The following is a 12,682-nucleotide window of genomic DNA, read 5'->3' as shown; positions in this document are numbered from 1 at the left end:
CGAGAAACAACTACACGGCAGTGATTAGAGAGGCAGAGAGAAATTTTGAAAAAGGGATTGCAGACAAATGTAAAACAGAACCAGGTCTATTCTATAAATTCATAAACAACAAATTGCAGGTAAAGGATAATATTCAGAGGTTGAAAATGGGAAATAGATTCACGGAAAATGAAAAGGAAATGTGTGAAACATTAAACGAAAAGTTCCAAAGTGTGTTTGTACAAAATGAAATCTTCAGGGAACCAGATACAATAAGAATTCCAGAGAACAACATAGAGCACATAGAGGTGTCTAGAGACGAAGTGGAAAAAATGCTCAAGGAGCTAAGTAAGAACAAAGCAGTTGGTCCAGATGAAGTTTCACCATGGGTCCTGAGAGAATGTGCATCTGAGCTCAGCATTCCTCTTCAACTGATTTTTCAGGCATCCCTGTTTACAGGAGTTGTAGCTGATGTGTGGAAAAAGGCTAACATAGTTCCAATCTACAAAAGTGGAAGCAGGCAAAACCCCCTTAATTATAGACCGGTATCATTGACAAGTGTAATAGTCAAAATATTGGGAAAAATAATTAAAACTAAATGGGTAGAATACCTGGAGAGAAATGATATAATATCAGACAGTCAGTATGGTTTTCGATCTGGAAGATCCTGTGTATCGAATTTACTCAGTTTCTATGATCGAGCAACAGAGATGTTACAGGAAAGAGATGGTTGGGTTGACTGCATCTATCTGGACCTAAAAAAGGCTTTCGACAGAGTTCCACATAAGAGGTTGTTCTGGAAACTGGAAAATATTGGAGGGGTGACAGGTAAGCTTCTAACATGGATGAAAAATTTTCTGACATAGAAAAATGAGGGCAGTGATCAGAGGCAATGTATCAGACTGGAGAAATGTCACAAGTGGAGTACCACAGGGTTCAGTTCTTGCACCAGTGATGTTTATTGTCTACATAAATGATCTACCAGTTGGTATACAGAATTATATGAACATGTTTGATGATGATGCTAAGATAATAGGAAGCATAAGAAACTTAGATGATTGTCATGCCCTTCAAGATGACCTGGACAAAATAAGTATCTGTTGCACCACTTGGCAAATGGAATTTAATGTTAATAAATGCCATGTTATGGAATGTGGAATAGGAGAACATAGACCCCCACACAACCTAATGAGTAATCAACCAGGTATCAACCTATATATTATGTGAGAAATCTTTAAAGAATTCTGATAAAGAAAGAGATCTAGGGGTGGTTCTAGATAGAAAACTATCACCTGAGGACCACATAAAGAATATTGTGCGAGGAGCCTATGCCACGCTTTCTAACTTCAGGATTGCTTTTAAATACATAGATGGCGATATACTAAAGAAATTGTTCACAACTTTTGTTAGGCCAAAGCTAGAATATGCAGTGGTTGTGTGGTGCCCATATTTTAAGAAGCACATCAACAAACTGGAAAAGGTGCAAAGACATGCTACTAAGTGGCTCCCAGAACTGAAGGGCAAGAGCTACGAGGAGAGGTTAGAGGCATTAAATATGCCAAAACTAGAAGACAGAAGAAAAAGAGGTGATATGATCACTACATACAAAATAGTAACAGGAATTGATAAAATCGATAGGGAAGATTTCCTGAGACCTGGAACTCTAAGAACAAGAGGTCATAGATATAAACTAGCTAAACACAGATGCCGAAGAAATATAAGAAAATTCACTTTCGCAAACAGAGTGGTAGACGGTTGGAACAAGTTAGGTGAGGTGGTGGAGGCCAAGACCGTCAGTAGTTTCAAAGCGTTATATGACAAAGAGTGCTGGGAAGACGGGACACCACGAGCGTAGCTCTCATCCTGTAACTACACTTAGGTAATTACACTTAGGTAATTACACACACACCCACCTGCCTGATAGCCGACCCACCCACCTGCCTGCTCACCCACCCACCCACTTGCCTGATAGCCCACACACCCACTTGCCTGATAGCCCACACACCCACTTGCCTGATAGCCCACACACCCACTTGCCTGATAGCCCACACACCCACTTGCCTGATAGCCCACACACCCACTTGCCTGATAGCCCACACACCCACTTGCCTGATAGCCCACACACCCACTTGCCTGATATCCCACCCACGTACCTGTTCACCCACCTGCCTGCTCGCCCACCCACCCACCCGCCTGTTCACCCACCTGCCTGCTCGAACCCACCTGAATGCTTGCCCACCCACCTGTTCACCCACTTCCCCTCCCACCCACCTGCCAATCCACCCACACACCTGTTGACCCACCTGCCTGCTTGCCCACCCACCTGCCTGATAGTCCACCCTCACTAGGTGAGGGTGGGCTATCAGCCAGGTGGGTAGGTGCTCACCCACCTACCCACTTGCCTGCTCGAACCTGTTCACCCACCAAGCCCATCTGCCTGCCATCCACCCATCCAAAACCCACCTGCCGGAACCCATCTATCCCTGCCTGCCCACCCACCCACCTGCCTGCCCACCCACTTTCCCTGCCCACCTACCAGCTAGGCAGCTAACCACCCACCCAGCCCCACACACTGATTAGTGTGTCAATTCAAATCATTAGTGTGGTATAAAATTTTTTGGAAATGGTCCTATATGGACTCAGTGTTGAAAAAGTACTCTTATCCGGAAAACGTGATTATCCGGCTGGGGATCCTTCCCATATAGTCCGGATAATCGAGTGGAGGCAGTAATATTGGAACATCTGTCGATTTCCGGTGCGGCTTACTTCCAGTCCTTTATAGGACTCGTTGGTACTCTTCCGTACTACTTGTCATCTTTCAATCCTATATCTAATTATTTTATAATCGCATCTTCTCTCAGTAATCAGTCTCGGCATTAATAATAATCATTACAGAAGCCTTGTTAGGCACCCTCCCCGAAAGAATGGAGGAGCCAGTTTGGACCTCATGCGTCTTGAGCATGGCCCGTGAGTGATCATTTTGTTTATGGACGGCGTAATTATGTGTTAGTATTCCGTGACCTTTATCACGGGTAATATGCCGCACTAACTAATCTTATCTCTCCAATCATAGCCCCCTAGATACTGGAGGCTGGTTATCTTCTCTCTTGAAGTTATCTTAACACTTTAGTGCGTGCGGCACTCGTGAAAAAAAAAAGCGCCTTGTGCGCGCGGCGTTCTGGGCGCTCAAGCGTAAACACAAAAAAGTGTATAATCTTTTCACGCTCCTAACATCAATTCTCGAGCTACGTTTTTCATTTTGGTATCAATGCGTTGGCAATAAAATTCTCTACAAGATCATATGCATAAAATGTCACCAAAGCATTTGCTATCCCACCACGAAGTAAATAAACACGAAGATGACTCGCCGTGACCCCCATTCAGGAAGTAAATGTTCATACTCTTTCGTTTGTTGCCAACCTCACAGTCATCCTACAGCGCTTATTTTGATATCACTGAACTCGCAATAAAATTCCCCACCCAGACATATGCCTATCAATGTCTAATTATGTTCCGCACGAGTGTGGGAACTGGGCGAAGCATTAGCCGTGATTTCAGCAGCGACGACACTGTTGTGATGCAGCGCTTTGAAAGTTTATACTTATTTCACTGTCCTGACATTATTTCTCGAGCTACGTATTTCATTTTTATAGCAATGTGTTCGCAATAGAAAGTTTTATATATAATAGAAAGTTCTATAAGAACATGGGTAGAATTGGCCAACAGAGCGTCAAATAAATTTGCGGTGAATAAAATCTTACACGTGTTTGTACCCGTGAGCGTAAAGTTTTTACTTTGCTCATGTTTTTTCAAGTTTATACTTGTTTCACACCGTTTTTTTTGTTTGTATAGTGTTCGGAATAAAATTCTCTACACAGACATATGCATATAAATGTAGAATCATGATCGCGGCCAACACAAGAGTGTGTGGAGTGGGCGATTACCCTCGTTGTGTCACCAACTCAATAGTCTCTCCTCTAAGTTACAATACATTGCTGTTTTCTCAAATAGGCACTGTGGCTATTAGAGAAAACAAAAATTTAATGGCAAACATATTCAAACAAACCCCAAGTCGATCGAGTAGTAAATACCCACTATAACACGGTCCGTAAATTTACGTCGTGATCCGACAAGCGCTTATCTAAACCGCCCGTAATTCCAAGTGGAAACTCCAGGAAAGTGTTAAGATGATTTCGGGGCTTAGCATCCCTGCGGCCCGGTCCTCGACTAGGCCTCCTTTTTGTTACACGTCCCCAGGAAGCAGTCCATAGCAGCTGTCTAACTCCCAGATACCTATTTACTGCTAGGTAAACAGGCGCATCAGGGTGAAAGAAACTGCCCATTTGTTTCCGCTTCCACCGGGGATCGAACCCGAAATTTCAGGACTACAAATCCGTTGCGCTGTCCACTCAGCTGTCAGGCCCCTCCTGTCAGGCCTCGGGTCAAATCCAGGGGAGCCTGCAGCAGTGTGACTCTTCAGTGTGATGATGTGTGCGTCTCTCAAAAACACGGCAGAAAAAAAAAAAATTGCCTCTGTGTGTAACAAAGAGGAGGCCTGGTCGAGAACTGAGCTGCGGGGACGCTAAGCCCCGAAATCATCTCAAGATAACCTCACGATAAGAAGATCCTACACTTTGTTGTGTACTGTATATTAGTATGGGTTTATTGGCTATACTAATGATAGTGCTGGGCTGGACATGTACATGTTCAGTTCTATATGTACAGATGAAAGAACTCAGTTCATTAACTGAACACTGGTTCTGTCCAATATCAAGGAACTGAACATGTACATAGTCTAGCCCAGTGATATTAGACAGAACCAATGTTCAGTTATAGAACTGAGTTTTTTTCATCTTCTTGTATAACGCTACCAGCTGCTGTGTTATAATGTCTGCAGGTGGATGTAGATGTCAAACCAACCACTCCTGCCCCCCGACGGTTCATTTTGGGACGGGAGGAGCTAGGATTTACGGCCCTGGCTACAATCTTTTATTTGTTCCTTTTCCATACGGATAGCTTTATCTGAGTGCAGTATGTGTTCTAAGTAGTTCTCATCATACGCTACTCAGTGGCACGTGCGTTGTTCTGCCCTGTTGGAGCTGGTTGCATCGATCCGGCAGGATTCGGTGTCATTGTTTTTGCCTCACAACTCGCGTGTCAGCTAGTGGTGCTCGCTTTCTCATTGAACTCTACCTGGGCTTTGGCTCTTAGGTTTTCATTGCCATTTTGTCCTTGCTGTTTGCAGGGTATGCAGTTGGGCAGTTTCTGCAAGCAGCAGCTTCTCATTGTCGTCCGTTATCAGACTTGTTTTTTCCTTCGGAGGGTCCTGGGGCAGTTCTTCCCGGACAGGGCATTTCTGCTTGCCAGGGTTGGTTCTTTCCTGGCTCGCTGGGTTCGGGTTCCTAGTGCTCGTTGATGGTGTCCCACCTACGTGCTTCGTCTTGGCGGCAGATAGGGTTTCCTGGCGGTCCTTCCTTTTTCTTTTTGACTCTTCGTGGGTATACTATGCTTTTTGTTACAGTGGTCTTGTCTTTCTCTCGTGGTGGTTCAGGACTGTCGCCTTGTCTCGTGTGGCGGTGGCGGGGCCGCTCCGGATTGCTTTCGGTTTTGATGTTCCTTCTGCACCATTTTGCGAGCCGTCTCGGGCGTTGTTCGCCTCCGGCTTGTTCATGCGCCGCCTGAGCCATCCTGGTCTTGGACAGGGTGCTTTCTCCTCTCTTTTTACTTTGGTTCAGTTTTGTTTGAGTGGTTTCTGCTCCTTTGGGTTCTGGTGATTGGTTTGTTCGTTTGCAGCTGTCTTCTTTCCTGGCGAGGTTGGGATGGCTGTTTTCCAGAAGGGACCCTGGGGTTGTTGAAGCTTGTTTGGTAGGCCGGGGGTGCATCATCTTGTGTTTAGTTGTGGCTCTTGGCCTTTGCCTGGATGTTGCAGCTTCTGTGGCCCTGGATGCGTTTTGGGTTGACCCGGGTTCCCTTCATCTCTGTTCCAGGGTTCGGGTCTCCTGGGTCATCCACGGGGTCATTTGGTGAAGCCAGTGGTCTTGCTTTCGGGGATCAGGCGTGTTTAATCCTCCCGGGTTTGTCCCTCTTTTGTCCTAATCTTTGGGTAGTTAGCTCCGGGGAGCCAAAGGGGCTGCCCCCAGAAAACCAGCTTTGAATGTAATGAAATGCCATTTTCTGAGTGAGACCCGCAGGCTCCCCAGCAACCCCTTCCCCGTTCAGCGGTTTTTCGCGAGTTTTGATATTTGATGTTTTTTTTTTATTATTATTTTTCGTGTTTTGATAGTTATAAAAATATTAAAATTTTTAATTTTTTTTTTTTTATATTTGAGGGTGGATCGTCGGCGCGGTGGAAGCTGCACAGACATGTGACGCAGCATGTGTGACATCATGCTTGTTTGCTTGTTTTCAATTGGGGAGTTCTGTCCTCTCATTAGTCTTCTTTAGTCGTTTTAACCAGAATAGGGGTTTGTTTAGAAGTGCTTACCTTTCTGGGTGCCTGGCCTGGTCGATGGCAAATATAGAATGCTCCAAATCCCATGTGCATTTCTATAGGCCATTGCTCCTCGTGCCTCTACAAGGGGGCCAGATTCTGGCTCGTGGTCCCCAGTAGGCCTAGAATTCCACTCACACTGACAGATGCCAAAGTCTACTGATATACATATCAGCCTGGATAGCTCCAGGGAGCCTCCAGGTCTCGCCCAGAAAAGGGTGTTCCATTACATTCAACGCTGGTTTTTTAACATTAATATTATGCATTAATGTGAAATTTTAATTTATAGTACAATTTGTGGCTCTTGAATGTGTATTATAAAATACAGTAAGAAATGTTTAGCTTAACAGTAGTTGAAAGAATACTGTATTGATAAAGTCACACAGTAGTATTTGACACTAAAACTTGTATTTATTTATTCTGATTTGCCAGATTAAAAATAAGTTTTAACTTGAATATTATATTAATTCATGGTATACAGTATTTCAGTCTATTTTGTATTGTACAGACTTAAAATATATATTTGTAGTACTACCACTTAATAAACTTGGCGGTCTTGCGGAACAGGCATCGGCAAACGGGGTTCAGCAAAAAGGCAACCTGGAAGAGGACGACTCCACACTGAGTAGTTCAGCGTGTGGAGGTAGCATGGACTCTGCACAACCAGGACACCAGAGTAAGTCTTCCAGTTACTGTTGGGGATGTCTTGTAGTATAGCTGCTTATCGTAATCCTGTATTTTATTACTGTACTGGGAAAGATTGTCATTACAGTATTTGCAAGTGCTGAGGATAGGTTTTCCACACACCCTCACTCTGCATCAGCTGTTGCCATTGTGTACATCAGCTGTTGCCATTGTGTGCATCAGCTGTTGCTGTCATGTGCATCAGCTGTTGCCATCTCGTGCATCAGCTATTGCCATCACATGCATCAGCTGTTGTCATCGCATACATCAGCCGTTGCCATCGCATGCATCAGTTGTTGCCATTGCGTGCATCAGCAGTTGCCATCGCATGCATCAGCTGTTGCTATCTCGTGCATCAGCTGTTGCCATCGCGTGCATCAGTTGTTGCCATTGCGTGCATCAGCTGTTGCCCTCGCGTGCATCAGCTGTTGCCATCGCGTGCATCAGCTGTTGCTATCTCGTGCATCAGCTGTTGCCATCGCATGCATCAGCTGTTGCTATCTCGTGCATCAGCTGTTGCCATCGCGTGCATCAGCTGTTGCCATCGCATGCATCAGCTGTTGCTATCTCGTGCATCAGCTGTTGCCATCGCGTGCATCAGCTGTTGCCATCGCGTGCATCAGCTGTTGCCATCGCGTGCATCAGCTGTTGCCATCGCGTGCATCAGCTGTTGCCATCGCGTGCATCAGCTGTTGCCATGGCGTGCATCAGCTGTTGCCATCGCGTGCATCAGCTGTTGCCATCGCGTGCATCAGCTGTTGCCATCGCGTGCATCAGCTGTTGCCATCGCGTGCATCAGCTGTTGCCATCGCGTGCATCAGCTGTTGCCATCGCGTGCATCAGCTGTTGCCATCGCGTGCATCAGCTGTTGCCATGGCGTGCATCAGCTGTTGCCATCGCGTGCATCAGCTGTTGCCATCGTTTGCATCAGCTGTTGCCATCGCGTGCATCAGCTGTTGCCATCGCGTGCATCAGCTGTTGCCATGGCGTGCATCAGCTGTTGCCATCGCGTGCATCAGCTGTTGCCATCGTTTGCATCAGCTGTTGCCATCGCGTGCATCAGCTGTTGCCATTGCATGCATCAGCTGTTGCCATTGTGTGCGTCAGCTGTTTCTATCGCATGCATCAGCTATTTCCATCAGCTGTTTCAATCCTCATCTCTGGAACTTGCTGTGCTTCTTCCCAACTCAAAAACTTGCACTCACTCCCACATGTAACAGATGCTGAATGATACCAAGTGCTCATTTTAGTGGTTATGTGAGGGTAGTTTGTGTTACTGTCATTTTAATGAGGAATTCTTCCACACATTTAAAATATATTTTCATGTACTATTCTGTAGTAATTTGCCAGTCATCACTTACTTCAACTGTGCTCAAAGTTAGTGTCTCGTTAAAAAATGTATTGTACAGTACATGCCGGTTCATGATGTTTTATGATAGTTTTAGCATTGGTTGGCATATCTGGACATGAAGGTTTAGCAGTGTCCTTATAGGTTGATAATGTGTTTTGTTTAGCCTCTGTTGACCAGGTGGGAGATGGTAGGCCTATCTAGCACCCTACTGTTACTTTATCATCACTACCTCTCTTGGAATAGGGTGTCTCAATCTTCTGCCTATCCCCCACTGATCCAAATATCACATTGATACTTAGCATGAGCAGTTCTTAAATCAATCTTCTTGCACCTTGGGATGCATGATGGTATCCAAATATATACTTGCTAATAGTATCAAAATAGACTAAGGGGACTGTTGTGAGCCAGGCTTTGAGGTCTCACATTTTAAATAAATAAAAAATTAGTGGTGCAATATCATTATTGAACTATGGTTAACAATATATTGCTTTTCTCTGTATTCACATAGATTTTTATGAGTTGTAGTTATGTGAGGGCTTGGTTTAGTTGATACAGCAAGAAGGTGAAAAGAAAATGTATATATATATTTATGGTTACATGCCCCCCAAAAGTATGGACAATTGGTTGGCATTTGGTATTTTGTATATATTGTCTGGATTTTTAAGGCATGATGTGAATATTGCATGTTAAATCACAAATATATGACTACAAATTAAACCTGCAAATTTGTGTGCAAAATAATAAATCTCATGTTGGTGGAAAGTGTTTTGGGAGCTCTGAAACCATAAATACACATTTGTTAGGCCTATTACAGTGTAAGAGCGTAGGTGTCACCTTAGCCATTGGAAAATTCTGGTGCTTTAACTCCTGCAGGTCTTAAAACAGCATTGCTTGGGGAGCCCCTTGGTGGCTCCCTGAAGCTATGTTACTGATACAGCTTAGCTGCATCAGTCATAGGAATGTACTCATCTAGTTGTACTTGAGGGGGTTGAACTTCGGCTCTTTGGTCCCGCCTCTCAACTATCAATTAACCACTGTACAGATTACTGAGCCTGTTAGGCTCTATCATATCTACATTTCAAACTGTGTATAGCGTCTGCCTCCACTACATCACTTCCTAATGCATTCCATTTGTTAATTACTCTTGACACTAAAATGTTCTTTCTAGTATCTCTATAACTCATCTGGGTACTCAGTTTCCACCTGTGTCCCTTTGTGCATGTACCCTCTGTGTTAAATAAATTGTCATGATCTACCTTATCAGTTCCTCTGAGAATCTTGTATGTGGTGATCATGTCTTCCCCTAACTCTTCTTTCTTCCAGCGATGTAACACTTAGTTTCCGTAGTCTCTCCTTGTCTGGTGTCATATCTCTGAACCTTTTTCAGTTTAGTCTTAAGCTTGACGAGTTATGGATTTAATGCTGGAGCTGCACACTGCAGGATTTCTGACAAGTGGTATACAAGGTTCTGAATAATTTCTTTCACAAGTTTCTAAAGGCCGTTCTTATGTTGGACAACCTAGCATATGCCGCTGATGATGTCCCTTGATGTTGGCTTCAGGTGCCAATTAAGCCCAGGTCTTTCTCTGTTCAGTGTCAACAAGTCAACTAACAGTTGACAGTGTCAATGAAACTGTCTCAGTGTTGTTGGCCTATTGGGGATCCAGAGCCAGAAACTGTCCCCCCTTGATATGAGGCATAGGGAGCAGGGAATTGTTATGATCACCCTCAACGAAAAATCACCCAGAAAGGAACTGAAACAATAAAAAATATTTTTTTTTCATAAAACAAAGCACCAACGGAGCCAAAAGACACTGCAAAAGAAATGCTCAAAACGAAAAGGTTCATTCAAAATTGGGTTCAAAACAACTACCCAAAGTGTCCATGCACCAAGCCAGCAGGTGTTGGCAAAAGCCATGCCCCCCCCCCCATGTCCCACATTTAGTCTTATTGCTGATGAGGGAGAGTTTGTCTCGCCTTCCCTAGCCTGCCAGTCATCTAGTTCTACTTGTTCTCTAAATTATGTACTGTATTATAAAGGCTTGGGACTGCTTTCCCCTAGAGCCACCATTCCCTAGGTGTTCCTTTAGCATTGCCCCTTCATGATCAGAGTTGTCTTCTCTGGTGTGTTTGGGAGTTTGTCCTCTCTGAGAGGTCAGGCCACCAGGGTGGAGAGCCTCGCTCTCAAGTATTACACAAGTCTTGGGCTTCTCTTTATAACTTTGTGGTTGGGGCATTCTGTTTCTGTTATACTTATGGGACATGTTTGGAGTACTTCACTAGTTTATACAGCATTTCACAGGCACTTTCTGGGGGGGAACCCCTACGGCTCCCCGGAGCTTACTAGGCTGATATGCTAATGTCAGACTTTGGCATCAGTCATGTGTATGGAGTTCTGTGGGCCTACCGGGGACCACGAGCCAGAACCTGGCCCCCTCTTGAGAGGGAAGCCAGGTATCTGGTTGTTTCTCAGCGTGCCAGGTATCTGGTTGTTTCTCAGCTAGCCAGGTATCTGGTTGTTTCTCAGCTAGCCAGGTATCTGGTTGTTTCTCAGCTTGCCAGGTATCTGGTTGTTTCTCAGCTTGCCAGGTATCTGGTTGTTTCTCAGCTTGCCAGGTATCTGGTTGTTTCTCAGCGTGCCAGGTATCTGGTTGTTTCTCAGCTAGCCAGGTATCTGGTTGTTTCTCAGCTTGCCAGGTATCTGGTTGTTTCTCAGCTTGCCAGGTATCTGGTTGTTTCTCAGCTTGCCAGGTATCTGGTTGTTTCTCAGTGTGCCAGGTATCTGGTTGTTTCTCAGCGTGCCAGGTATCTGGTTGTTTCTCAGCGTGCCAGGTATCTGGTTGTTTCTCAGCTTGCCAGGTATCTGGTTGTTTCTCAGCTTGCCAGGTATCTGGTTGTTTCTCAGCTTGCCAGGTATCTGGTTGTTTCTCAGCTTGCCAGGTATCTGGTTGTTTCTCAGCTTGCCAGGTATCTGGTTGTTTCTCAGAGTGCCAGGTATCTGGTTGTTTCTCAGAGTGCCAGGTATCTGGTTGTTTCTCAGCTTGCCAGGTATCTGGTTGTTTCTCAGCGTGCTAGGTATCTGGTTGTTTCTCAGCGTGCCAGGCTCGGGTTTTTGTTAAACTGGCAGAAGTCCTACTTGGTTCCATCCCAGGTTTGAACCTGGTTGGGCCTCATTTGGGACTCTGTCGGTATCTCTTTACCTGTTCCTTGCAGCTCTGCTCCACCTGCAATGTCATTGCCGTCTGGTGCTGGATCGGCCCCCAGATGACTCGTCGGTTGGTCAAGCATTTGCGCGGGAGCCTGAACTTTTATCTGCATAGTATATTTCCTGAACAGGGTTTGGGTTTGGACATTGTACTAGTTCCTCAGGTTTTGCTCCTTTTGCCATTGCTTGGACCATCAGGTTCAGGCCCCTCCTGCCCTTCGTTAGCTCTTGCTTCGCCAGCTTTTCCTTCAGGCTTTTCGGGATTCAGTCCCATGCCGCCATTCTCCTCTGTCACTCAATGTGTTCATTGAGAGCTTCTGCTCTGGATTGGGGCTTTTTGACCAGCGTGCACCAGGCTTCCCAGGGTAGGTAGTCGGGCTTACTCTGTCAGGCACATAGCACGATACGTGAGTTTGTGGTGGTGTGACAAGCCTTTCACAGGGTTTTCTCCCTCTGGTCTCTGTCATCCAGCTCCATTCCGATTGCTCCCCAATGGTTCATACTTTGAGTTCATACTAAAATTTGTCAAGATCTTCTTGTATCATCTTACAATCCTTTTCATTTCTTACTCTCCTCAATAACTTTGCATCAACTTCAAGCATTGACATGTATGAGCTCCTTCCCTCTGCTAGGTTATTTACATAAAGTAAAGAGAGCCGTGGTCCTTGGACAGAGCCCTGTGGAACACCATTTTCCATTCTTCTGCAGCTTGACATATCCCCTCTAACTACAACCCTTTATTTCCTATCCCTCAAGTACTCCCATACCCAGTCCAGTACCCATCCTGTTATCCCCAAAAAACTAAATGCAAACTCCAAACTTAGAATCAATTCTAGACTTGTGTTACCTCTCCGGAGTATAAGCTAACAATGTAAGAACACCAGTCAAGAAACAGCTAAGCAGCCCATTGTCTAACTTTGCTCCTCTAAAATGAGGGGTTTATGTATAATGAGGGTTGTAATTTCTACATAGT

General features: G+C 45.0%; 1 protein-coding gene across 22 annotated transcripts in view; it reads left to right on the top strand.

Annotated features, from left to right (window-relative positions):
- ClC-c (chloride channel protein 3) overlaps positions 1 to 12,682 on the top strand; it is a 165,057-nt gene that overhangs the window by 17,197 nt on the left and 135,178 nt on the right. For all 22 annotated transcript variants that reach the window (XR_011230662.1, XM_069337220.1, XM_069337218.1 and 19 more), the window contains one exon: positions 7,037 to 7,145. Coding sequence is in view for 21 of the 22 variants with exons in the window: in XM_069337220.1 (XP_069193321.1) it covers positions 7,037 to 7,145 (109 nt within the window). In the remaining variant the exon portion in view is untranslated. The remainder of the gene's footprint in view (positions 1 to 7,036; positions 7,146 to 12,682) is intronic.

Source organism: Procambarus clarkii, chromosome 37, assembly GCF_040958095.1.
Source record: "Procambarus clarkii isolate CNS0578487 chromosome 37, FALCON_Pclarkii_2.0, whole genome shotgun sequence".
Taxonomy (NCBI): domain Eukaryota; kingdom Metazoa; phylum Arthropoda; class Malacostraca; order Decapoda; family Cambaridae; genus Procambarus; species Procambarus clarkii.
Note: the sequence above shows the minus strand (reverse complement) of the source record. Positions and strands in the feature narration are given on the sequence as shown.